Here is a 26,189-nt window from a genome sequence, read left to right on the forward strand (position 1 = left end):
GTATGTGTGTAGACATGTATGTTTGTGTCTGTGTGCAGGCATGAGTGTGTGGGTATGTGTTTGTGTATGTGTGTAGGTGTGTGTTGGTGTATATATGTATATGTGTGTAGGTGCGTGTATTTATGGGTGTAAGTGTAGGATATTGACGAAACCTGGAGTTTTCGCTAGAGGTGCAGCATCGTGAGGAGCCGGTCGACGGTGATGCTGCGGAAGGTGCTGGTGGGAAAATAAAATAATAGGAACGCCAAAAACAGTCAAGTGAGAACAATAAGCAATCGTGATTGCTCAAAAAAAAAAAAAAAAAAAAAAAACATAACGGTATATGATGTAAATATAAATGTACGAATGCAAATTGGCCGTAAAAACCGTACATCTTCACTACCGCATCCTTACCGTTTCTTTTTTTATTTTAAGGATACGCTCGTATTACCTAGTCTAGAAAACAACCAGTTATAAACTAACGGATGCGAAATTCTTCTCCATTTCCATTCCATTTTTGTAGAAACAAGAAATACAACGAGTAGGCCAGGGTCCCATCGCAATTCGTGATTGTGAAAACCATAAGTTGAACTCAAGAAGTCAATACTCAAACTTATTACAGGATATAGATGTTTTTTCTTCTTCTTGGCTCTCTGGTGTATTTTTGTAATCGGCTACGTGTTTTCAGTTCATTCGCAGAGAAAGATACAATATAACCTTGATTTAACGATTGTCAAGGGACCTGAAAAAGTAATCGTTAAATCAAGGATATCGTTAAATCGAGGAGCATAGACATTTAATACAGACAAATCCGGACCAGTGAAATGAGGGGACCAGTGAATTAAAATGAGGAAATCGTTAAATCGGATATCGTTAAATCGTAGTTATACTGTAATATACCATACACATTTTTCATTCCACATTAAAAATATTCTACATACATTGAATTTATGTTGTACATAAAAATGTAAATTAAGCTAAATGTGTTAAGTGTTATAATGCTACTTATAGGGAAGTTTATTTTTGAAAAAATAATTTTATCGACTTAATAGAGTCACGAACTTCGTCATCTCATCGTCAATTTAACCGTCTCTGTCATTTTCCAATCCAAGCGTTTGTAAAACCTGCGGCAAAAAAAGAAGGGGGGGGGTTGAAAATTTTAATATTTTTTCTAAAAGCACCGTTTGTGTTTTGTTCAGAGCAGAAGAACTCCTTAAACGGAGTTAGTTATGTATATTATGCAGCTAATTATATCACGCACGCAGTGTATTACAGTTCAGAGTGCAAACTTTTGAAACAGGTGAATTCCAGCGGTAACGGAAAGACGATATTTACAAAAAAAAAAAAAAAAAATAATAATAATAATTGATGGATTTCTGTCTGTGAGCATATCAAAAACCATATATTTTCGAAAACTGATGCATAGACTTTCATACACATCATAGTAAGTTGCTAAAAAAGCCAAAGTCAAGAATTTTTCGTCTGTAACTTAAAAAAAAAAAATAGATTTAAAAAAACGGTAACGGAAGGACATTTTTGAGACAAGATTTTTACACTATCATGTTCTCCCGAAAAGTTCAGCTAAACTTAAAAGCGAAATTTTTATAAAAGTTAGAGCACATAAGGGAGTGTTCAATTATTACAATTGCACCTCTAGTTTTAAAAACAATTGTTTTAAGCTTATAAATTATGCATTTGTTAAGGGTAACGGAAGGACAAGAAGTTCAAAGCAACTAAACTTGGTCAATTTCAACTTAAAAACATTTATTCAGCTAATATAGTAGTCTGAAACAATGATATCTAATGCATGAGCCATGTGTTACAATTCTGAATTCTTTAAATACTCAATAATTTATCAGAATCCATAGAACATTTGAAGGTCTCAGTGGATAAAGGTGTTAACTGACAAATCATTTGTTTTGAGAAAAACGCAGTCAAAGTTCAAAGGCTAGTATTTTTTATGCAATGGATAAAATGTTTCTCTTTTAGTAGCAAATGTTAGTTTTTTGTTTGAAATATCTATTATAAAATGATCAGCTGTGAAAACCATCAATTAATGAGTTTTTTTATCACTTTTATGTAGTTAACACCTTCATCCACTAAATTTCGGATCCAACTTTTCATACCATGTCAATGGATGATGGTAATAAAATACACTAACATCTATTTGAATCACATTTTTTGAATTATAAATTTAAGAAAACATTGCAATATTCTGGATTTAATAACCAAATAAAGTAAACAAACTTTTTTATAAGCTTTACAGGCATTTACATATCACTTCCATTTATAACAGTACTGTAAAACCATTGATGTTCCTCTGGAACAAACTTTTGTTGCTCTTAAAGATTTTGAGCTTTTACCTTTGCTATAGTTCCTGTTTTACCCACTTTTTTAGGAAGACGAATACTAGTATTTAGTGGACTTGCTATTTTCTTGTTTCGTAGTAAAGCTACTCTTTTAAATGTCAAAGATTGATCATAACCTTCCTTATATAGATAAGATCCGTATTCTTCAACCCGAATCCATCTAATCCCATCCCTAAACCTAACTTTTTCTTGTAGACAATTTTTCTTCTTCTTTGTCAAATTTAACATTGTTTGCAAGCATTTCAGTATGGCGGAAATGGTTTGTTATATCAATCACTTTGTTTTTTCTAGATACACTCCGGATGATATCCCGATACTAGTCTGGTTCATTTATCGTTTCGTGTTTTCTAAGAACCTTCTCAATTCTTCCAAAATCCCGATCTGAATCTAGATATGTATAACCCACTTCTGGAAATTTGTGGTCAATTGATTTGAAATAACCTTTCAATATAAGGAACTGACAGAGGCAGGTCATTGCAAAGTTTTTGTTCTGACCAGCACAAGAGTCACTCCATACTACACTGCTTGACAATTGCTAAGGAACAATTACGTTTTTTGGAATAGTTAAGAATAGATAATGATTAAAGAAACAGAACGAAATATATAGTAAGTAGGGAGGATGTGCCTTTATTATAAGTACAAAATAATACAGATATTACTGCATTAATGAAGTAAAAATTTAAAAATAAAAAAATAATCCTGCTTCGATGATTTTCATACAACACCAAAAAAATGATCTAGATCATAATGATGGAGACATGAGTACCTTAATATGATGTATGATTACCAGGGACACTGATGCACAATTTACATATGTTTTCCATACTCTTCAGTAATTATTGAGAAGTGCGTGGGGGATGTTTTCCCACTCCTCTCTCAATTCGGATTTGAGTTCTTGTACTCTTCTGGGAGGGACGGTTCTTCGCGCAACACGTCTGCCAAGAGCCTCCCAGGCAAGTTCAATTGGATTTAAGTCGGGAAAGTAAGCAGGCCACTGCATACAGAGAATGTTTTCACTTTGCAGTGTGTCTGACACTTCAATGCTCCAGTGTGGCCGTGTATCATCGTCCGTAAAAAGAAAATCTGGACCGACAGCCCCCTAAAAAGACGAACATGATCCAGCATAACATCTCTGCAATACATTCGCGACGTATCGCTTTCTTATTCAAAAATGTGAAGCTGTGTTCTGCCATTGTGCACGATGTCTGCCCACACCAAGACGCCTGGGCCGTACCGATCACGTTCGCAAACAAATTTTTGTGCATAACGTGTTCCACGTTCTCTTCACAGTAGTTGGTGACCAGAATCACTTGTTACACTGAAACGAGAATTGTCAGAGAACATCACTCTAAACCAATTTTGATGATCCCACCAACATGTTCCTTACACCAGCGTAATCTCTCTCGACGATGGCGTGGTTGAACTTGGATGCAACGTACGACGTGCATACAAACTGACATTATTTACTCGCCGTGAGATGGTTCTTGCAGAAACATGCGTACCGGTAGCGGTTGTTAGATTTGCAGCTATCTGTCCAAGAATGAAATTTCTGTTCCTTTTTGCCACGAGGGCTACATTTCGATCCTCTGAAGGTGTGGTGCTCCTACCAACGACCCCCCGGCATGCTTTTGCAAAACATTTCCACCTTCAGCGGCAGTCTTTAATAGGGAGATGGCACTTTTTGATACACCCATTGCACCAGTCACAGTGGTGACACTTTGACCTGCTTCCAGTCGTCCAACCGCTGGTCCACGATCGTAGATACTCAAATGATGTCTTGCTGACATTTTTACTCTTAAGTATTTCAAGAACCAAACAGAATTTCAGAGAAAAACCTTTTTTGACATCCAGCAGTATTTTTGTTAAAAACCAAACAGCGTAAATTTTCGTACGAATTTTGAGCGTGTATGCACTGCCTTTTATATAGATAACGAGTCTTGGTCTACCACGCCATATGAACTTGAATTTATTTCCATTGGCCGGGTGGTTGAGATACAAATTTGCATAAATCACTTGTTCCTTAGCAATTGCCAAGCAGTGTATTAAGCCATCTTGTGTTTTCAGCTCATCATCTGTTTCTATTGCCGTTAAAATTGAACTACAGATTTCTGAGCTTCCTCGATGTGCAACGCCTTCAGTCCATGTACAAAATGTGGCTTTGGCTACATTTTTGTAAATTATATGTATTCCTAGATTGTAGAACCACATCTGACGCAAGTAAAAGGCTTTTGATGTTGTTAATTTTGGCAACGGCATAGTCTGTTGTAAGTCAACGGTAAGTACCATTATTACTTTTTGCATATTCCCTATCAAATTTGATTGACTCGAAAGCAGCTTTGAAATTATCTTCATGTTCTTCATCATAATTCCCGGAATCACATGTGCTACATGTATCGCTTCTTGGTTGTGAAAAGACAAGTTAAATTCGCTATTAAAAATACTTCTGTATGTCCACTCTTTGACAAAAAAGGTTTCTCGTTGGTGAGTTTCGTTACATCATTTAATGTATAAAGCATACATTTTTGAGATACTAAGAAGAGGGGAAAGGTATTTTCTGTGAGGATTGCTGCACCTGGAATAATGTGGACTTTCTGCTGGGAAACTGTTTATATGCTCCATTACATATGCTTTCACGTCATTTTCCACTTTGTGTGGTCTTGAACTGTGATGGCCCCTTCCATCTGTTAGTGGTGCTGACAACCCATTTGAAATAATGTTTTTTTATGATATCAAGAGTTTTACTCCCAATACCATACAAAGAGCACATAGCTGTTTTGCAAATATTTATAGTTTGACAAGTGCTGGTTGACAAGTAGTTAGTTGTCGAAAGTGACATAATATTTATATATACTTTTCCTAGCACTTGTGCTTTGTCTTTTAATGCTATTAATTTCAATACTATTGAAAAGTGTACAATTTTTAGCATTCACATCTAGTTAATTGAATTCAGTTAGTGTGGAAGTCCTGTCATCAATACTGAATTTAGATTATTTTTCTTGACAAAATGTATCTTATGTTAATCATCACAATAAAGCGCAAAAGACTATTACAAGAAAATAATAGCTCAATCACGTTCAGAAAGTACTGTAAACAAACAGATCAGTCAGGAGGAATCAACTCAACAGCTGTTTTCTGCCAAAGTTCGAATCAAAAACGGTGCTAACTCTCTAGTGGATGAAGGTGTTAAAATACGTAAACACCTTTAACCACTAGAAAATTTACGGTTTTATGTTAGATAACACCTTTATCACCTAGAATCTCTGGAAATATACAGAATAGGACTTTCAATGCTAGCTTACATGAAATATAATCATTTAAAACTTTCATCCATCAACAAAACTCGTTTTTTTTTTTTTAAATGTCAGTTAACACCTTTATCCACTGATCCCTTCATTTATCTTCTTTCTCGGGAAACACAAATATCATTCCCACAATAACATAAATTCTCAAACAAGCTATTTCTATACCTTTATCTTCTATACCTGTCCAAAATTGCTCTTTGTTAATTTCTTTCCCTTCAGCTAACGAAACTTGTCCAAACGTTAATGAATCATTTGGCATATTCTTTATGATTTTGTGCTTTTGATTCAGCTGTATCTTCATTTTTAACATTATTTATAACTGTCTTCAGTCTGTTGACTTTGAAATGAAATCTCCTTCGATTTGTTGAAATAGATTTGCTGAAATATTTACTATATTCAATAACATAACTTGTTACAGGGTTCAAATAATGCATATTTTGTGTGTCAGGATGAGAATGGATATTACTCCATCTTTGTAAAAGTTGATCTTCGAATTTACTGATCTATTCAAAGTAGGTTTAACAATTAGACCAGTGCTCTCCACAGTCCTTTCCTGTGACTTGTGGTAACAAATCTTGAAGCAGTTTCGAAATATTGAATTGTTCCAATATAAATTTCAAGTTTGTAAACAAATGTTTCTGCTTGAATTGGCTTTTCATATCACAAAAATGTCGTATTAAAATGATTTTCACATGTTTAGGAATTTTTAAGTATAGTTTTTATGGATTTCATCACATACAATAGAAGAAATAAAATCTCGAAACATTTTTTTTTTAAATTTAAATAAAAGTTTTTTTTTTGAAATTAAAGTACTTATAATTTTTGTTCAAATATTAATTATATGTGTTTTAAATGTGATTACTAACTTTAAACAATAGTTTGTTTTCTACAAGCATTCCTAATTATTACCCTGCATCAGCTTATAGATAAACGTCCTTCCGTTACCGTAATTTTTTGTCCTTCCGTTACCATTAAAAACTATATAAATTAAACATCTATTAGAATTTTAACTATGTCTCCTTGCCAAGGATAAAATTCTGCTTTGCATAAATAAACATTATTTTCTATACCCCATAGGTTCTTGGTGAACTAATTGAGATGTAGTATTTCGGTAACGGAAGGACATCAAATTGTCACATCAGTAATGGACCTATTTCATGGTTGAAATGAAAGAAATTTGAAATTATTTACCAAAAAGTTTAACTAGACTTTAAAAAGATAAAAGTTAATCTAAATATTATTTGCTGATGGTAAGTTTATTTAAATTACAGTATGTAGCAAAACAAAGATTTTTTTCCCTCTGTAAAAACATAAAGAGAAAACTTGATTTTGCGCTTGATTTTCTGAAAGTAATCAAACTATTTGGGAAAAACAGGTTAAGATTCCAGAAATTCACTTATTTCTGAAGAGAATGGTATATGGCAAGTGGCAGAGGATTAATTTTTGAAATTCAAGCGTCATCTCTCCTTTTTCCTAGAATTCACCAAAAATAAAATTAAAAATTTCAAAAATCTCCGACTAAGTCGCAAATGTAGAATCAAGAGGGAAAATCGAAAATCCTTTTGAAAGAGTTGTGAATAAAGGTATAACCGTATTTAAAATCTGCTTTCAAAAAAAAGTTCTAACTCGAATTCTATATAACATGGACGTTTCAAACACATCCTATCAGATGCACAAAAAATTACTCTTTATTTTGGTACTAAATATTAAAATTAAATCTTAATTTTGGTTAAGAATATAAAAGAAAAGCAATTGAAAGTTTTAATTGATAACCAGTTCAAAACTATAAATGGTTCTTCCAACCTGAGTGAATGCCCATGCGTAACTTCAGGGTCTGCGCCGGTTTATGGCGTATCTTGAACGTTTTCACAGCTTCCAACAAAGCTAGAGCCATGCTGGAGATTTCGGCAGCGTGTTGCTCGCCGTTTCGTACGGGGCAACCGCTCGCAACCATGTATGCATCTCCAATGGTGTCCACTTTATATACGTCAAAGTTAGCAATGATTACGTCAAATAGTGTGCACAGGTCATTGAGAAAGGTAACTACCTATAAATAGATTCCATGGTTTAATTGCAAATAATTAATGGACTAAAAAAGTTTTAATGTACCATGTTTTTAAAATGAACTAAAAAGTATAAAATAATTTCTCCAATCTTCAGTTAGCTTTTAAGCCTTATACAGGTTCAGCATTCCTTACAGATTGTCTAGAAAATTTGTGACTATGAGTTTTAAATAGCTATCAAAATACTTGTAAGCTTTAAAAGGAAAAAATAACAAACATATTTTTTATTTCTAAAAGCTATTTCTTCGAGCTCGGTTCGCATTAAAAAGTATGAAAAAAAATAGGTTATTTTTTTATTACAACACTCAAAAAATGAAGTTGATCTTAATATCTTTTTATTTAAGTTAATTCTAAAGCTTCCAATGAAATTTTAATTAAAAATTGAGAGAAGAAATATAGGCGTTATAATAAAAGCTATTCGGGCAAAGCTGCATACCAACTGTTTCTCTCTCAAATTTTGAATTTAAATTTTATTGCATGCTTTAGGATTAACCTGCATATAGAGACATTGAGATCAACTTCAATTTTTGAGAGTTGTAATAAAAAAGTCATATACTTATTTTAGCTTATACTTTTTAATGCGAACATTATATTTATGTGCGAATTGTAGAAAAAGTCTTTAGAATCAAAAACCATCTTTTATATTTTATTTTAAAGTGGTTTTTTTAGATATATATTTGAGGAAAACGATTTGAAATTTAAAACGCATTTGCTTGTTACATATCTTTATTGTAAAAAAAACAGCATTGATTTTAGTTTTAATATAAACTAGCAAAAATGTCCGGCGTTACCTGAGTCATAGTAATAATTGTGAGAAACAATCGCTACTCTCGTTCGTTTTCTGTTTTAACTGAAAGAACTCAAAACACCCCACTTTGATGTGATTCAAAATCGAGTTTCTTCCTTACCATAAGAGTTCCATAACAGTAAAACAGCAATAAGTATAAAGAACGAAATAGTATTCAGTTATAAACGAAAGCACGATATTTGAGCATAAAAAAAATTGAAGAATTTCCAAAATATGAACTTTCACTTGTTTGAAAAGATTTATCACTTTTTTTTTAACATTAGTCTAAAATTTGTTTTATATGGCTTTTGAAATACAAACGGTTTAAAAAAATTGTAGCCACCCGTAATCCCCCTGTACATGCCTTAGTTATTTTGAGAAATTTCAATTATTGTGAGTTCTTGGAGAGAATTAAAATGTTACCAAATTTGTGGGGTAATCGTTTTGGGATACCTTGGATAATGCTCCCCCTCCCTACTTTGTAAAACTGTCTGTTACTAATTTTCGTACAAGAGATATTGTCGCCAAATACTGAGATATCTTCGCTTACCATAAAATGATGCTAAACATTTTCATCCGAAATGTTTCCGAAATAAGTAGTAAAACTTGGCGAGTGTTTGAAATTGTGCACAAAGACAAACTAATGGAAGTTTTTGTGCTGTTAATAGATTTGCCGGGGATATTTTGATAATTGGGAATCTGACGCGGTCGTCTCATTTTTGGCGTAAATAGTTTTATTTTGGTAACCCTGCTGATTTATAGTAATCCTATGTGAACAGATGTTTCCAATCTCTTTGTTTTGATTTGCAAAGAAAAATACCTCTCGCGCAGACGCTGAAGCCAAAAATTGACGTCAATAAAGAAAGATCGCCAGATTCCCAATTATCGAAATATCCCCCCAATGAGTTGGGAACTATCACAATACGTGATTAAGAAAAACATAATTTGAACTCAAAACGTCAAAATTCAAATGACTGCTGGATGTTGGATGCTTCAATATATTTCATTATTTTCATCTACTAGTATTTTGTGATGTATGAAATGCTTCAGCCTTTAAATAATTCGATTAGATAATGACAAAGACGATTAAATTGACGATGACTGTGTTCGGTAAATTTATTCAGTTGATCAAGTTAGCTTAAACAATTAACTGCACGATAATTAACATTGTAATCCTAAACAACATTTAGCTTTATTTACATTTTATGTACAACACAAGTCCAATGCAAGCAAAATATTTTTAATGTGGTAATATAACCAAATATCATACATTAACTTCTCTGCGAATGAACTGAAAACACACAGCCGATTACAAAAATATACTAGAGATGAACCGAGCAGAAATAAAGACACATATGTGCTAAAAAAGATTGTGTGTCGTAAAGACACCCGAGGCATATTCACAACACACAATTGTAGATTTTAATAAAGAAACTAGATTGTAACTAATGAGAAAACTAAGCAATACTCGGAGCTTTTTAGTTGTTGCAAAAACAATGAAAAATAATAGTAATTATAAAGTTAATTTTGTTTGTAGGGTAACGGCCCCCAGTAATTGGCACATCCAACAAAAGTGTCCTAAAATAAGAATTGTATCCAAGCTTTCAAAAGTAGAAGGCAATCAACTGAAGTAGAAAGGTATCAACTGAATGTACATTTACTTAAAAGATTATAACTTCAATTTATGTTACTAAATGGTAGCAGTGCATAGGAAAGAGAAACAATTGTGGCTTACGTCAAATCAGCCGTTTTTGTGGCAAAAGCTTCTTCTCTGGCTTAAGGGAAGCATGCGCATCAATCCATTAAAATCTGACTTAAAATATATTTTAATTTTTCGTTGACAAAAGTTTTGTTCAGTTGAAAGGTGTTACTTTGAGTGTGTAGAAATATATTTTTGTCCCTTTTGGGATTTTTGAAATAATGATGGATGCCATTTAGTGGTGCTTCGGTTTTGCTAGTCTCCAGTAATTGGCACATGTGCCTATAAATACTACTGTGTTGTGCAATATGTCAATAGTTTGATTTCTGATACTTTTGCAACAACTATATTATATGAAATCTACTATTGATTTGAATATTACAGAATATACAGTTAAATTTTTAAGTGAAACAATAAAAAACAAATATGTTTGGCCATCAGTCAAATATTGTGACTGTAGGGAATCGGTTCATCTTTACTTCCTTTTACAAAAAAAAAAAAGAAGTATTGTATTCGCAAAATAACTTTCATTCAAAAATCGACCTTAATTTCCATTTTGCTCAGCCCCGAATGAATGTTGAGTTTTTTTTCGACCCGAACACACGTGCATATATACCTAAGAACGTATAGACGGCCGAAATATCCTTTTTGACGTTTCCCGAGTTAATTACAACAAGTTTTCTCCTGACGTCTGTATGTACGTATGTATGTGCGTATGTATGTCGCATAACTCAAGAACGGTATGTCCTAAAAAGTTGAAATTTAATACGTAGACACCTAGTGGGGTCTAGTTGTGCACCTCCCCTTTTAGTTGCATTCGGGTGTTTTTAAAAGAGTCTTTTGCACCTTTTTGAAGGGAGATCATTGTTAATTTCGATGCAAACTCAAGTGGTGTTATCATTTGGCAGATACTTGGAGATATATTTCCAGTCTTTTGGTCGCCAAGTATTGTCGCCAACTTGGCGACAAATTTGGCGACTCTCTTTTTTTTTTTTAAATCTGGTTTCAATTTGGCCATTGTTGGTGATATTTAGAGACTTCAAAATTGAATCACATTAAAATTGCAATAATGCGGAAATAACATCAAAGTGGTGTAAAAAGAAGTCATGTGATGCACACATCAGCTCGTTTATGGTCCCTTAGAATCATCCTATTACTGCGGAAATAGCTATAGTTCGTAAAACCAAAACTGCATACCAACTAATGAAACAGCAATAATCTCGATATTTTTTTCCATGCAACACTTCAATTATTTTTTGTTCTCTGAAATACTTTTTCAACGTCAAGATGTGTGATTTAACATTAATTTATGTTAAATTACCTACTTTAAATTAACATTAATTATCTTTCTTATGATTATGAAATTAGTATGCAATCTAAAAGTGAAAAATTAAGTGATTTTCCAGTTCTATTAACATGTGCCAATTACTGGATCACAAGGTGTCATACACTGGGGTATTAGGTGCCAATTACTGGTGATTTTGGTAACTTTATACACGTATATTTTTTAAAAAATATCAATTCAAATATTTTTGGTTTAGTGAACTAAATAGATGCACAGATGTGCATTCTTTAATTCAAAAATATTCGTAAGTGAATTTTTTTTTCTAAGTAATGAAAACAGAGGTAAGTTTAAGGACAAACCCTTTAAGTGCCAATTACTGGAGTCGTTACCCTAAAAGTAAACAAACTAACTTCAAGGGTTAAGTAATGTGGATTAGGCTTTAAATTGATGACTTGACTTAAATCAAAAAAATCTTCAAAAGCCCGCATTATTTGAAAAATTTAAATTGTCAAAAATTCACTAATATATATATGCTGGCTAAATCCATCCTTACAATTAACATTTTTCAATTTATCAACTAAACAAACTTTATAACTACTAGACTAGTATTTTTCATTGTTTTTTGCCGACAATTAAGAAACAACTACGTCACTTCTTCACACAAAACGGTTTCCGATCAGAATTTTAAAGCCCTCTGCATAAAAAGTTTCTCTTCAAAATTTGAAGTTCAGCCTAACACTTTATTTATATTTTGTCATGTTCCAGTATTTATATAGAAACTTTTCCAGTTTGTAATATGCTTTAGGGCCGTGGTAGCCTGATCGGTAAGGCATTGGACTCGGGACCGGAGGGTCTCGGGTTCGATCCTCACTGGTCGAAGACCCACCGTCGTCATTAATGGTGACTGGGCGACGTTAAATATGCTCGTGGTCACAATGTCCTCCAAGTGAAACGATACCTCTGGGGGTGCCAGACTAGGAAGTTATTCGGCTACTGGCCTGGTTCTAAATTGTCTTTCGAACTGTCCAAAAATGGCACCACCATCTATTGTGTTGTCTTTGTGCTGTCCTGGAAAAACAAAATCCTGGAAACATTGTGGATTAATAGAGGTATAAGCTTCCCCAGTGGAATAGCAGAAACCTCAATCTGTGTGTGTGAAAGAAAGAAAGAAAGAATATGCTTTTCTAGTACTAATTTTTCATTATTTCAATTTGGTTTTCACCTTCTATTTCATTAGACTTCCAAACTCATTAAGACAAGTTTATATCACCCAATACAACAATAAAATTATAAATTTAAAAAACCCCCGACTGAGTTGCAACTGTAGAATCAAGACTAAAAATTGAAAATCCTTTTAAAAGCCTTATATTATTAAAAATCAATGTCAAGTATTTTATTTGCTACTAGCAGTACCCGCACAGCGATGCCCGTGCTAAAAATTTAATGGAAGTCGTTGAATAAAAAAAATTGACGCCTCCTCCCCCTCTGATGTGAAATGATCATTTTTCTTTGTATAAAATGCGTACACACCTTTTCAAAAAAAAAAAAAAAAAAAACTTATTAAAGTTTCTATGGAATTTAAAACTTGTCGGCAAATTATTAAATTAGATTTACAGTTGCTTTAAAACTCTGTTTAGCGAGTGAAGCGGTTTTTACTGCAATTTAAAATATTTTGCCAAACAAACGAAAAAAGACATCAAATTATATATTTCAAATGTAAAAGTAATGCGGCAACTCTAGTGTTTACCGCCAAACTCGCCCAGCAACCACGCTATCATAATCCTTCCTTCTAACGAAATTAAAAAAAAAAATACCGTGGAACATTCAAAAATCATAGCCAGAAAAAAAAAGTAGAAAATGTCGTACATTTCACTCGGATAAAAACAAATCAAAAATTTCTTTTCTTTCAAAACAAATCGCCAAAACAATGAATTACATTTACGGTTGCTTTAAAACAATAATCCTAGACTGAACTGATCAGCGCCTAGTGCGCCAAGCGATCACGCTACCGGAACCCAGCCCTTTTGCAAATGATGTGGATTTTTTTTTTTTTTTGGCAATAATAAATGTTTTGCCAACTAAACAAAAAAGTATAAAATCACATTAACAGTAGCTTTCAAATCTTTATATATTAAGATCTGCTTTGCCCAGTTTTGCCCGGTCTACCTTGAGAATAAAAATTATGTCAAGTGTCATTATGTCAGGTTTAAGTAAAAGAAAAAAAAAAACACCAAGCAAAATTACCATTCCAAATAATGACGACAGATATTTAAAAAATTTTAAGAAATCAAATTGCGAAAGATGGATTTTAAAAGTGTAACCATGAAAACCCGAAATAAAATAAGTTAAAGAAATTAAATGCAAAATAAGGAAAGAAACAATGGATTCAAAAAGCGTATCCTCGGAAATGCGAAAATAAAATGGTTGACAACCTGAATCAAAATGACATTTTTCGAACTTAATTTAAAAACGCTTGTAACTTCTTTTCCTTTGAAGATAGAAGCTAAGTTTTTCGACCGTAAGTCGAGAGATCTGGAGTAAAAAATGTCGCTTTTTCCAACGGTGTCAAAAAGAAAACTGTGGGACAATTCCTTCACATTTTATTGAGTGATTTAATGAAGAAAGTAGTGCCTAAACTTCAGCTAAGCCTAAAAAGTTCGAGCGAAAAACGCAAATTACTCCGGCCGTAATGAAGTTAGAGCATGGAAACAAATTGTTTAGAACGTGGAAAATTTTACCCTTTTTAGCGATATGTTATTTATAAGTGCAAGTAATTTTTCACTCCCATATTCGGGAATTTATGTGAAATTTAGGCCTAAATTGGAATATGAAAAGAACTTTTTGTCAGATTTTTTCGAATTATAGCCTATGTTACTCAGTAAGAAAGCACCTTTCATATGGTGAAGGAATTTTTCAAATCGGTGCAGTGGTTCCGGAGATTACCTCGAACATATAAACACACAAAAATCCGTCCTCTCCCTTTATAATATTAGTATAGATTAAATAAAAACTAGCAACAGATACAAATTTTAAATTATTGCGTATTATTTCCTTGTCAGCCAACAATAAATTCATTTATCAATTGCGTGAATAAAGGCTTACCCGTTATTAAATTCTGCTTTAAAAACGTTTTAATTTGTATTCTATGTAACATGGAAGTTCCAAAACCATTCTATCAGACGCGGAAAAAAATTCTCTTTATTTTGATATTAAATTTAAAATTTTTTAACTATTTTTTCACTGCAAAAGTCGCAAAACACCTTTTAGAGGTTTTTATTTATAACTTCGTTAATTAATGTCAACCAAAGATGCAACCTAGCTAAGAACACTCTCGATCAACTCTCCCTTCGAACAATTTTTTTTTCAAAATCGGTGCAGGCAGACACATAAATACACAGATACACAGACACGTCAAACTTATAACCCCCTTCCTTTGTAAGTCGGAGGTTAAAAATGAAGAAAAGTTATTTTAAAATAAGTGACGCATATTTCGCTATACTAAAAACTCATTGTTGGCAACAATTATTCAATGCAATATAGTACTACAGGGTGACCAGTAATTAACTCGCTGATGTTAAAAATTAATTTCTCAAACACAACTTATTTAAAAAATTTATTTAAATTCTAAAATAAAGTACAATACATAGGACTTTGATGAATGTTCGATGTGTCTTTCATCTCTAGCTATAATATGGCGCAATTGAACAGCGAAATTCTGCATCACTCGCTGAAGGATCATTTTCAATGTTTTCAATAGCAGTGTGAATCGCAGTTTCCAGGTTAGGAGAATAGGATACCCAATTAATTCCCATATTTTTAGTTTTCGAGTTCCCTAAAGCCAAAATCCGAACATTAAAGTGTTCTTCAAGCAGAACAAGCACTTCATTGGAACTATAAGGTGGTGCGCAGTCTTGCATGAGCCAAGTGCTTTCGAAATCAGGCTCATTTTAAATTGCTGGAATGAATCTGCTGGTTTCCCAAAGTTTCCGCTTATCATTCAGAAGTGAAATTTTGTCTTAAGCTTAATATGAGTCACAAACTTTCTTTGAGCCACAATTGGGCTGTTTTTGTTCGAATAATACGTTCGAACCATGAAATTGCTGCTTAGAAACGCTCTATATCTCTACATTTTCCATTAATAGATAAACAACAAAAGCCAACGCAAAGAGACTGCGCAAAAAAAAAAAAAAAAGAAATCCGCCAACGCACTGAATCTAACCGCCAAGTTCGGACTTGATACGCCAAACAGTATTCGAGAAATTGAGATTTCTTTTCAACGCGTTAATTACTGGTCACTCTGTATATTGAATGAAGTATTGTATCATACCATTCGATTAGAATAATTTTAAAATAACTATTCGAAGCGTTCTAATTATCACATACATATTGAATTAACATCATTTGGGGTATTTTTTGACAGGCTTTTTAATGATACCAAACACGAAACAATCGGTATTTTTTTCGTAAAGAAAAGAGCTAAAAAAGCTCTTTTCTTTACGGCTTAGGCAATAAAAAAGGCAATAAAATTAAAAAGCTTAGGCAATTTTATGGCTTTAAAATCAAAATTCGAACGTATAAGATCATTTTAAACCCATTTTCATTTAATATCATCCTATTCTGAACTATGTTCAACGTTGCAAGTCTCTAGCTCATCGGGAAGTTAGATAACAATAAATAACAAGATTCCACCCGAACAGGCATGATATTTTTTCTCCTATATGTCGCAAAAGGTGTTACCATTCAGTCAGACTTGGAACGAGTTCTGTTAACAAATAAACCTCAACTAATTCTGTTAAAGATTTAAAATGAAGGAGTTTCTTAATAGTTCTGAACATGTGTATAAAATTGTTTTTGTTAAAGAAACCATTTACAAAATCAACTATGCAGTTTAAATCCCAAGACATTTTGACTTTACTGTGTGTGCCCTTAGGTTAAGTTGAGAAACAAAACCAACTGAACAATGGAATATAATTTTAATAAACATTTACCTCCATGGGTGTACTGGAAGAAGACATTTCAGTAAAGTCCACAATATCACTAAAATATATTGTAACTGATTCAAATGATTCTGGTATAACAGCTTCCCCTCTCATTAGTTGCTCAGCGACCGATCTAATCGAAAAGCATAAAATAGATTAGAGCTTGTGATACTCTCTTTCTCAACAATATAGAAGAAGAAAAACTTAATACTTAATTCAGAATGCGTCTGCTGTGTTCTGTATAGACAAAACCAAGTTAGCTTTCAAATAATCTTTAGTTCTGCAATGAGATTATTGCAGGATTTTAATCCTAGTGGTTTACTTACACTGTCGGCCCCGCTTAATCGACTATTGTCGGTTCTAAGAAATATTATTCGATTAAGCGGGGTATTTGATAAAGCGGGAAAATTTTCTTTACCTTTCTAAATTAACAACATTTGTCTTAAAGCGCAATAATCATAAATCAATAGCTATATATAAAGGAACTAACTAATGTTATTTGAAAAAAGTTTTTGAAATAAGTTAAGTAAAAAACAAAATAGTTTAATAATTTATGCATATACTAGCAAAAATACTCGGCGTTGCCTGGGTCAGTAATAATTATTAGAAAAAATCGTTACTTGCTTTTGTTTTCTGTTTTAAGCGAAAGAATTTAAAACACATCTTTTTGACGTGATTAAAAATCGAGTTTCTTCCTTACCCATAAAACTAAAATAGCAATAAGTATAAAGAACAAAGTAGTATTGATTTAGAAACGAAAGCACTATATTTAAGCATATACAAATTTAAAAAACATGAAATTAATCTTCTCATATTTAAAAAGATTAATCTGTTGATACTTTTTTTTAACATGGAGTCTAAAACCTTCTCTGTATGGCTAATGAAGTACGAAGTGATTAAAAAAAAGTAGCTGCGCTCGTAATCCCCTTATACTTGCTTTAGTTATTTCGGGAAATTTCAATCATTGTGGCTCTTGGTGCGATTTTACCGAATTTGCGAAAGTCGTTTCGGGGTACCTTCGATGATGCTCCCCCATTCTTTCCTTACTTTGTAAAACGATATGATATTAATTTTCGTTACAGAGATATCGTCGCCAGATGCTGAGATATTTTTGGTCACCATAAAATGGCGCTAAACAGTTTCATCCGAAATGTTACCAAAATAAGTAATACAATTCGGTGATTGTTTGAAATTGTGCAAAAAGGAAAATTAATGGAAGTTTTTGTGCTGTTTATGGATTTGCCTAATTTAGTTGCTGGATTATTTAACACAGTAAAAAAAGTCTTTTGAAAATTCTTTGATTGGCGATATTTTGTTTACATGGTGAAAGCTGAGAAACATTATGACGCAGTCTTCGGCTTCAAAAACAGCAACGTTGAAAAAACTGCCAAATGCATCAGCTACGGAAATCTTTCTGCAAAAATTTTGGCGATCTGCTGGTTGTTTGGATATTGAGTAAGTGTTCAATCAGCATAAATAATAATAAAAACCATTAATTACATTAAAGTTCCGTTTAAATGGAAAATCATCAGCCAAATCATGTATTATTTGCTAATCATGTGCAAAAATCTTACTTCAAGATTTGACTTGAGAAAAGCCTTGAACAATCACGAAAAGCAAAGAAAGTCAACAATACAACAATTGTCGCTATTGACAGGGAGTTGAGATGATACACTAAATACTGTATTGAGTTGAGGAAAGCCTTCGAACATGGATCTAAAAAGCTCATAACTCGTTTTTTATTCTACTTTGAAATTTCGAACAGGTGCCATCTTCAGCAGAAAAATCAGAGCTTTCGATGGACTTGGACATATAATGTAAATATGTGCAAGTATTTTTTCATCCCAATATTAGAGAATTTATACAAAAATTGTGTTTTATTGCCCCCCTAAGGGGGCTTTGCCCCCATAACGGGACGAAAACTACCCTATGTGTTATTCTGATGCATAAGCTATATTATTGTAAAGTTTCATCAAAATCCGTTCAGTAGTTTTTGCGTGAAAGAGTAACAAACATCCATACATCCATACAGACAAACTTTCGCATATATAATACTAGCATTCCCGTACCCGGCATTGCTCGGGTTATGGAATTAGCTGGGGTTAACAGTGCTTGGTGCACCTAGTTTCGAAAATCCCCTGTAATAATAATTACTTATCTTAATATATAAAAATCTTCTGTGCGGACGTTTGTCACCATAAGGCTTTTAAACGGCTGGACCAATTTCGATCAAATTTTTTGTGTGCAAGCATGGTTTCGAAGCGCGATGGATCGAATCGGAAACGTTTTTGTTAATTAATTAATAAATTTAAACATTGGATCGTTATACCTCCCAAATGATTTATTTTAACCTATTGTTGAGCGAGAATTGAAATAAATATTTAACCTGTTGCCAAAGGACAATAAGAAAGCCAGTTCTGCTTTTTGTAATGAAATTTCCTACTGTGGTGTGTCAATTGAGAATAGATAAAACGTAGAGAGAGAATGAAGCCTTACATTTCTTAAAAGCAACGATTTTAGGTCCCGTGATATATTTTAAAGTAAAGTACTGGAAAGTTCACGCAAAACGTGTGTTCTGTCGTCGTAGTTGAACCATGTGACCGGATCGGTGCTTTAGATTTTCCTAACTAAATGATCAGAAAGTACCGTCCGTACTTAGCAACATTTGTTTCTCGGCTGAAATCCATCTGAGTTTTGGCACCAATATCAAGAATACGTTAAGAATTATCTAACTAATCAGTACATTATTAAAGGAAAAGATGATGGAATTTAAAGACGAAACAAATTTTATTTTCGTCCAGATAAATTACAACTGGGTAGTTCTGTACACGAAAGATCAGTGCAGTGGGAGATCTTTATCTTTGGTGGAAAGAACAAATTAGGCAATATATGAAGTTTAAAAAGTTTTCGTTCAAAAGATCGAGCGCTAATCGGTCGGAGTTGGTTTCGCTCACTGATCGGCTGGAGTACAGTAACGTGGTGGCTTGGCGACTTTGGCTGTAAACAATAGAGTTGTGTGAGCATTTGTTTACATTTTAAAGCTACCGTTAATGTAATTTATTGTATATTTTGTTTATTTGGCGAATTATTTCCAATTGCAAGGAGTTGCTTTTCGTTTTTAAAGAGTTTTTAGTCATTTTAGTTGAAGAAAGCGTATATTTTGCATCGTTATGGGGGGGGGGAGGGATGAGTGATTATCGCTTATTCAGAGTTTTTACATTTATCATTTTTTTAAACGATATCTTTTTCATTGTTTTATTCTTTTTCATATGGGGGATGTTGCAACGGGATTTCCTGTTTGTTCTAGATGGGTAGTTAGTTTTTTACACTTAATATCTGAGGACGCTTTTTATCCTTTGAGTATGGCTGAAAGAACAAACCATCAAGTACGGGAGAAAAATTAGTTAATAAAACAAATGTTCAGTGGGCATTAGATAAATCAAGTTGTAATAAATATACGCATTCTGACACCAAGCAGCTTAAAACCTTTTCTTTTTACTTATTTTTTTCAACAAAACGGTTCAAACACTTGATAGTTTATTGAAATTTTTTAACTTTTAAATTTACAAAGTTCGAACAGAACAACGTCTGTCGGGTCCTCTAGTTACCTATAATTTTTCCTAATTTTGGGAGGATCCCGGGGTCCCTGGACTCCTTATATATATGCCCTTGTCCTTAACCGATCTTTAACTGTTATTAACGATCCTTTTAAAGTATTGATTATCTTTGTAAACACAGACCATCCACATTTTATTGTTATACCTATGTTTAAGCAAGAACTTCTTTGTATACAACATTTTTAGTTTTTTTTTCCTGGTGCTAAAATTATTAAGCTGCTTGATGAACTGACTTTGGAGCAAGCTACATAACATTGGCTGTGTGAAAAAAGTCTTCTTTTAAATCGATCCCTGCTACTTTTAATATCTGTCCTTGTGACTTATTAATGGTTATTGCAAAGCAAACTTTAACAGGAAACTGCACTCTTCTAACTTCAAAAGGATAGTCCGCCTGTGATGATGTTCTTAAAAACTTCGTTTCTAGCAAAAGACACAAAGTCGTTTCTAGCAAAAGATGGAAACATTATGATTTGACTTGAGAAAAGCCTCGAAGAATCACGTGAGAAACAAAAACAATATCAAATTTATAGTTCGCTATCTACCAAAAGTTGAGATGAAGTATTGAATAATGATTTGAATGGAGGAAAGCCTTCGAAAATAAGGAATTTGAATTTCAATGACAGGTTTTAATTTCGCAGAAATTAATTCGGAACTCCAGCGCTCGAATACGCTACCTTGCGGTGATTTATAAAACTGCGTCTGCACCTAAAACATTGCCACGTTGCGCATCACGTGTGTCTGTTGACGTAAACACAGGCAGTTTGTTCTGAGTATTTATTAACGCAATCGATGTGTCTTAGTTTGCTTTCAGCTACAGAAATTAATTCGTCCCCTTAGTAGTATTCTCGAGCTTCTCAAAATAATGTTAGTTTTTCTTATTTCTTTCAAAAAATTATTAAATGGTGGAAGCGTAAACAAGAAAACTCTGGATTAACGAAATTGGATAACGTTATACCAGGTAAAAAATTTTATTGTTTTGTATGAATTTGTAAGAATATGAGTTTTTTTTAATCTTACATTAATTTAACTAATCATATTTTACAGCAGCATTTAGTTGGAATGGACAGTATGCAAAATATTTTCTTGAATATATTATCGTAGAACAAAATGAATAACCGAGAAAGAATTTACTTTATTCCTTTTATTCTCAGCTGAAAGGTTTCGCCAAATTTGTTTAGGGTTATAGTAGTTTTAGTATTGTACAAGCAAAGTAGCCTTGGCGAGTTTTCGCGTTTTTAGTTAAACCATTTTTAATTTTTATCATGAGTGGAATAAAATGATAGTAAGATTACAGAATTCGATAAGTAAAAAGAAATAATGGTCAATCAACTGAAAAGAAAACTACCACCATATATAAACTGTGAGTACACATTTTATTTATTTTGTTCTGAGTGAATTTGAATAAATATCAGTTTTTCAATTCGATGAAAAAAAAAACGAACTTAACAACATTGACTGGACACTTTTCTTTAACCTAATTCCACATAAATGATTTAAATAAAATTTGTTACTACAGTATCCTACTGAAATAGACAGTATGCAAATAAATTTTCTTGAAAATATTTATCGCAGAACAGATTGAAAAATCCAGAAAGAACGTTAAGAATTTGAACAATAAAAAATAAAAGTTCGCCAAAAATCTGTTTATAGTGTTATGGTTTTAAAATTATGTGAAAGAATAATGTATCTTGACAAGATTTCGCATATCAGGTAAATTATTTCCATGACGAATGAATTAAATGCATGATTTCTTTGGATATCCAATCATATAGTCATAGAAATAAATTATCTAGTGTTAAACGTTACTCTTGACAGTCTGCCACGTATGTGCACTATGTGACAAAAATGTCAACAAATGCTGGAAATGTCACGAAACTGAACTTAATATGTACTAATGTATAGAAAAAACGGTACAAAATGAAAATGCCGTTCGAAGCGAACCAAAAATTTATGAATTCCGAATTCAACATCGTGAAAATGGCTGCTTCAGAACAACTTACTGTGTGTTCTACATTAATTGTTTACTTTCGTAATACTTTTTGGTTTCTAATCTCTTTCTATATGGGTCAGAATATCCACAAGACTTTGAAAAATCTTTTCAAACGAATAAAGCGAAAAAATCATACATACGAACAAAAATCACAACACTTTTAGCATTTTCTTCGCTACCACATGCGTTTGTTTTAGTTTTCAATTCCGCCATTAAACAGTGACTGCAGTGCCCCCTATAGTTCGTTGGAGCTGCGAATGGGTTTTAATTAATTTCTCCCGAACTAATTGAGACTTCAAAAAATCCTTTCTTAGTGGTTACTTTCGTAATCATACGGACATGCCTGCCAAATTTCAAGTCTGAAGCTTCAGTGGTTTTGGCTGTGCGTTGATATATATATGTATATATATCTTACTACTATTATATATGCGAAAGTTTGTCTGTATGGATGTATGGATGTATGGATGTATGGATGAATGTTTGTTACTCTTTCACGCAAAAACTACTGAACGGATTTTCATAAAAATTTACAATAATATAGCTTATGCATCAGAATAACACATAGGGTAGTTTTCGTCGCGTTATGGGGGCAAAACCCCCTTAGGGGGGCAATAAAACACAATTTTTGTATAAATTCTCTAATATTGGGATGAAAAAATACTTGCACATATTTACATTATATGTCCATCGAAAGCTCTGATTTTTCTCCTGAAGATGGCACCTGTTCGAAATTTCTAAGTAGAATAAAAAACGAGTTATGAGCTTTTTAGTTCCATGTTCGAAGGCTTTCCTCAACTCAATACAGTATTTAGTGTATCATCTCAACTCCCTGTCGATAGCGGCAATTGTTGTATTGTTGACTATCTTTGCTTTTCGTGACCGTTCAAGGCTTTTCTCAAGTCAAATCTTGAAGTAAGATTTTTGCACAAGATTGGCAAATAATTCATGATTTGGCTGATCATTTTCCACTTAAACGGAACTTTAATGTAATTAATGGTTTTTATTATTATTTATGCTGATTGAACGCTTACTCATTATCCAATCAACCAGCAGATCGCCAAAATTTTTGCAGAAAGATTTCCGTAGCTGATGCATTTGGCAGTTTTTTCAACGTTGCTGTTTTTGAAGCCGAAGACTACGTAATAATGTTTCTCAGCTTTCACCATATAAACAAAATATCGCCAATCAAAGAATTTTCAAAAGACTTTTTTTACTGTGTTAAATAATCCAGCAACTAAATTAGGCAAATCCATAAACAGCACAAAAACTTCCATTAATTTTCCTTTTTGCACAATTTCAAACAATCATCAAATTTTATTACTTATTTTGGAAACATTTCGGATGAAACTGTGTAGCGCCATTTTATGGTGACCAAAAATATCTCAGAATCTGGCGACGATATCTCTGTAACGAAAATTAATATCATATCGTTTTACAAAGGAAGGAAAGAAGGGGGGAGAATCATCGAAGGTACCCCAAAACGACTCTCGCAAATTCGTTAAAATCGCACCAAGAGCCCACAATGATTGAAATTTCCCAAAATAGCTAAAGCAAGTATAAGGGGATTACGAGCGCAGCTACTTTTTTTAAATCACTTCGTACTTCATTAGCCATACAGAGAAGGTTTTAGACTCCATGTAAAAAAAAAAAAGTATCAACAGATTAATCTTTTTAAACATGAGAAGATTAATTTCATGTTTTGGAAATTTGTATATGCTTAAATATAGTGCTTTCGTTTCTAAATCAATACTATTTTGCTCTTTATACTTATTGCTATTTTAGTTTTATGGGTAAGGAAGAAACTCGATTTTTAATCACGTCAAAAAGATGTGTTTTAAATTATTTCCCTTAAAACAGAAAACAAAAGCAAGTAACGATTTTTTCTCTTAATTATTACTGACCCAGGCAACGCCGGGTATTTTCACTAGTATGTATATATATATATGTTATCTCAGGACATTGATTTTTATATATTAAGATTAGTAAGATTATAGTACGTATGAAAATTATTAAGAAGTAACTTTTAACTTGAGTTATGAAATGTTCGTCTTGGCACTTTAATTCAGTATAGTGTGTTTTGAAAAAATTCTGCAATAGTGGATTGCTTACTTCAAGATCTTTTGGGAATACTTTTCATAGGCCTTTTCTCCCCTTCTCGTCTGCCGTGTTTTACATTTAATATTTATCAAATTATTATCGTCTGAAATGTGTATATTTATTTGTTATTTATTATTATTATTTTATTTTTATTTTTTTTTTATTTATTATTATTTTTTTTTTTTTTTTTTTTGCGTGCTGATGCGTGATGATTTTTTTTTTACTCTTGCTAGAGTAAATTTAATCGAGATTTCATTCAGTGTTTATGTATTTGTATTTTTCAGAAAACTCTTAAATAAATTTTGAGTGCCACTCTCTAAAGGGTTGTCACTTGACGCAACCCCCCCCCCCCCCAGTGGTGCTGTTGCGGTTGATAGATCAAATACAACTTAAACTATATATCAGGATTTCGGTATTTATATATTTCAGAGACTTTTAAACTTATTTTGTGTGTCACCTTCCTGAACAATGTCAGTCGGCGCAAATGCACCTCCACTCCCCGTAGTGATGCTACTCTGTTTAATAGATTAAATATAATTTAAAATGTTGGGAAAAAATTCGGAACCGAAGCATCAAAATTTTTCAGAAATTCTTTAATCCAATTTGGTATCAGCCCCCCTCCAGAAGGTATCTTTTAGTGCAAGTGCCTGCCTCCATCCCCCCCCCCCTTCCTCCCCGTGGTGATGCAACATCGTTTTCTTCTGATAGAGTAAATATAATTTAAAATATTGGGGGAAACTTTCTGAATTGAAGTTTTTTTTTTTTTTTTGAAAATAGCGATTCAACTTCGGGTGTCATCCCCTAGACGGGTGAAACCCGGAGCGATAAATGATCAAAATAAATGATCTGAGAAGAAAGTGTAAAATCAATACTTAAATTATATTGAACTGCAAACATACTTAGGAAGTATTCGATGTAAAAGATCTTCAGCTTTATTTTGCTTTTCAGTCAGCAACGGACTTCTTTCTTCTAAAAGTTGATCCACGTTGATGGCATGTTTTCCCATCATATTCATTGCGTTGTCCATGAGGTTTAGGTTCTACCACGTTGAGAAAAAAAGTTAAAATCCGTAAATGTAATATTTCTAAATTATTCTAATTAAAAACACTAATTTCATTAATCTATCCTTTGATTGCGAGTTGAATGCATGTATCTACACCAGTCCCTACAATTTAGTGTTAGTCCCTATAATTATTTAGTCCCTACAATACGCCTTAGGTTTTGCCTAGTAGAGGTTGAAAAGTGCCTGAAATCGAGCACAGCCATGAAAAACTCGAAGTGAAAACACGAATAATTCCAGCTGTAATTAAGTTAGAGAATTGGAACAAATTGTATAGGACGCTGAAAAAGCTTCCCCTTTCCAACGATTTATAATCTTAATATGCGCATGCAATTCGTTACCTTCACATTTGGGAATGTATGTGAAAAATGCATATTAAATAAGAATTAAAAAAAGAACTATCATTCGAAATTTTTTCGAACTGGTCTCCAATCCTTTCCATTGCTAAAAGAAACGAGCTTATGTGTGCATCACATGACTTCCTTTTATTCTTATTTAATGTCATTGTCTCATTATTAGCAGTTTTAATATGATTCAATAGTTTACTCTCTAAATGTCACGAACATTGGTCAAATTGAAACCAGATTTAAAAAAAAAAATAAAATAAAAAAAATAAACCCGCCAAATTTGTCGCCGAGTTGGTGACAAAACTTGGCGACCAAAAGACTGGTAATATATTGCCAAGTGTCCGCCAAATTATAACACCACGTGAGTTTACATTGAAATTAACAATGATTTCCCCTCAAAAAGGGGCAAAAGACCCCCTTTGGAGCATACAAATGCAACGAAAAAGGAAGGTGCACAATTAGACCCCACTAGGAGTCTACGTACCAAATTTCAACTTTCTAGGACATTCCGCTCTTGAGTTATGCGACATACATATACACACATACACACATAAGCACATACGCAAATACAAATACATACGTACATACAGACGTCACGAGAAAACTCGCCGTAAT

General features: G+C 33.0%; 1 protein-coding gene across 1 annotated transcript in view; it reads right to left on the minus strand.

Moving 5' to 3' along the window:
* LOC129234332 (atrial natriuretic peptide receptor 1-like) overlaps positions 1-26,189 on the minus strand; it is a 55,322-nt gene that overhangs the window by 21,615 nt on the left and 7,518 nt on the right. Inside the window, exons 2-4 of the mRNA XM_054868325.1 lie at positions 25,067-25,206; positions 16,473-16,596; positions 7,454-7,697 (exon numbers count right to left, since the gene is read on the minus strand). Of these exons, the coding sequence (XP_054724300.1) occupies positions 7,454-7,697; positions 16,473-16,596; positions 25,067-25,206 (508 nt within the window). The remainder of the gene's footprint in view (positions 1-7,453; positions 7,698-16,472; positions 16,597-25,066; positions 25,207-26,189) is intronic.

Source organism: Uloborus diversus, chromosome 1 (genome assembly GCF_026930045.1).
Source record: "Uloborus diversus isolate 005 chromosome 1, Udiv.v.3.1, whole genome shotgun sequence".
NCBI lineage: Eukaryota > Metazoa > Arthropoda > Arachnida > Araneae > Uloboridae > Uloborus > Uloborus diversus.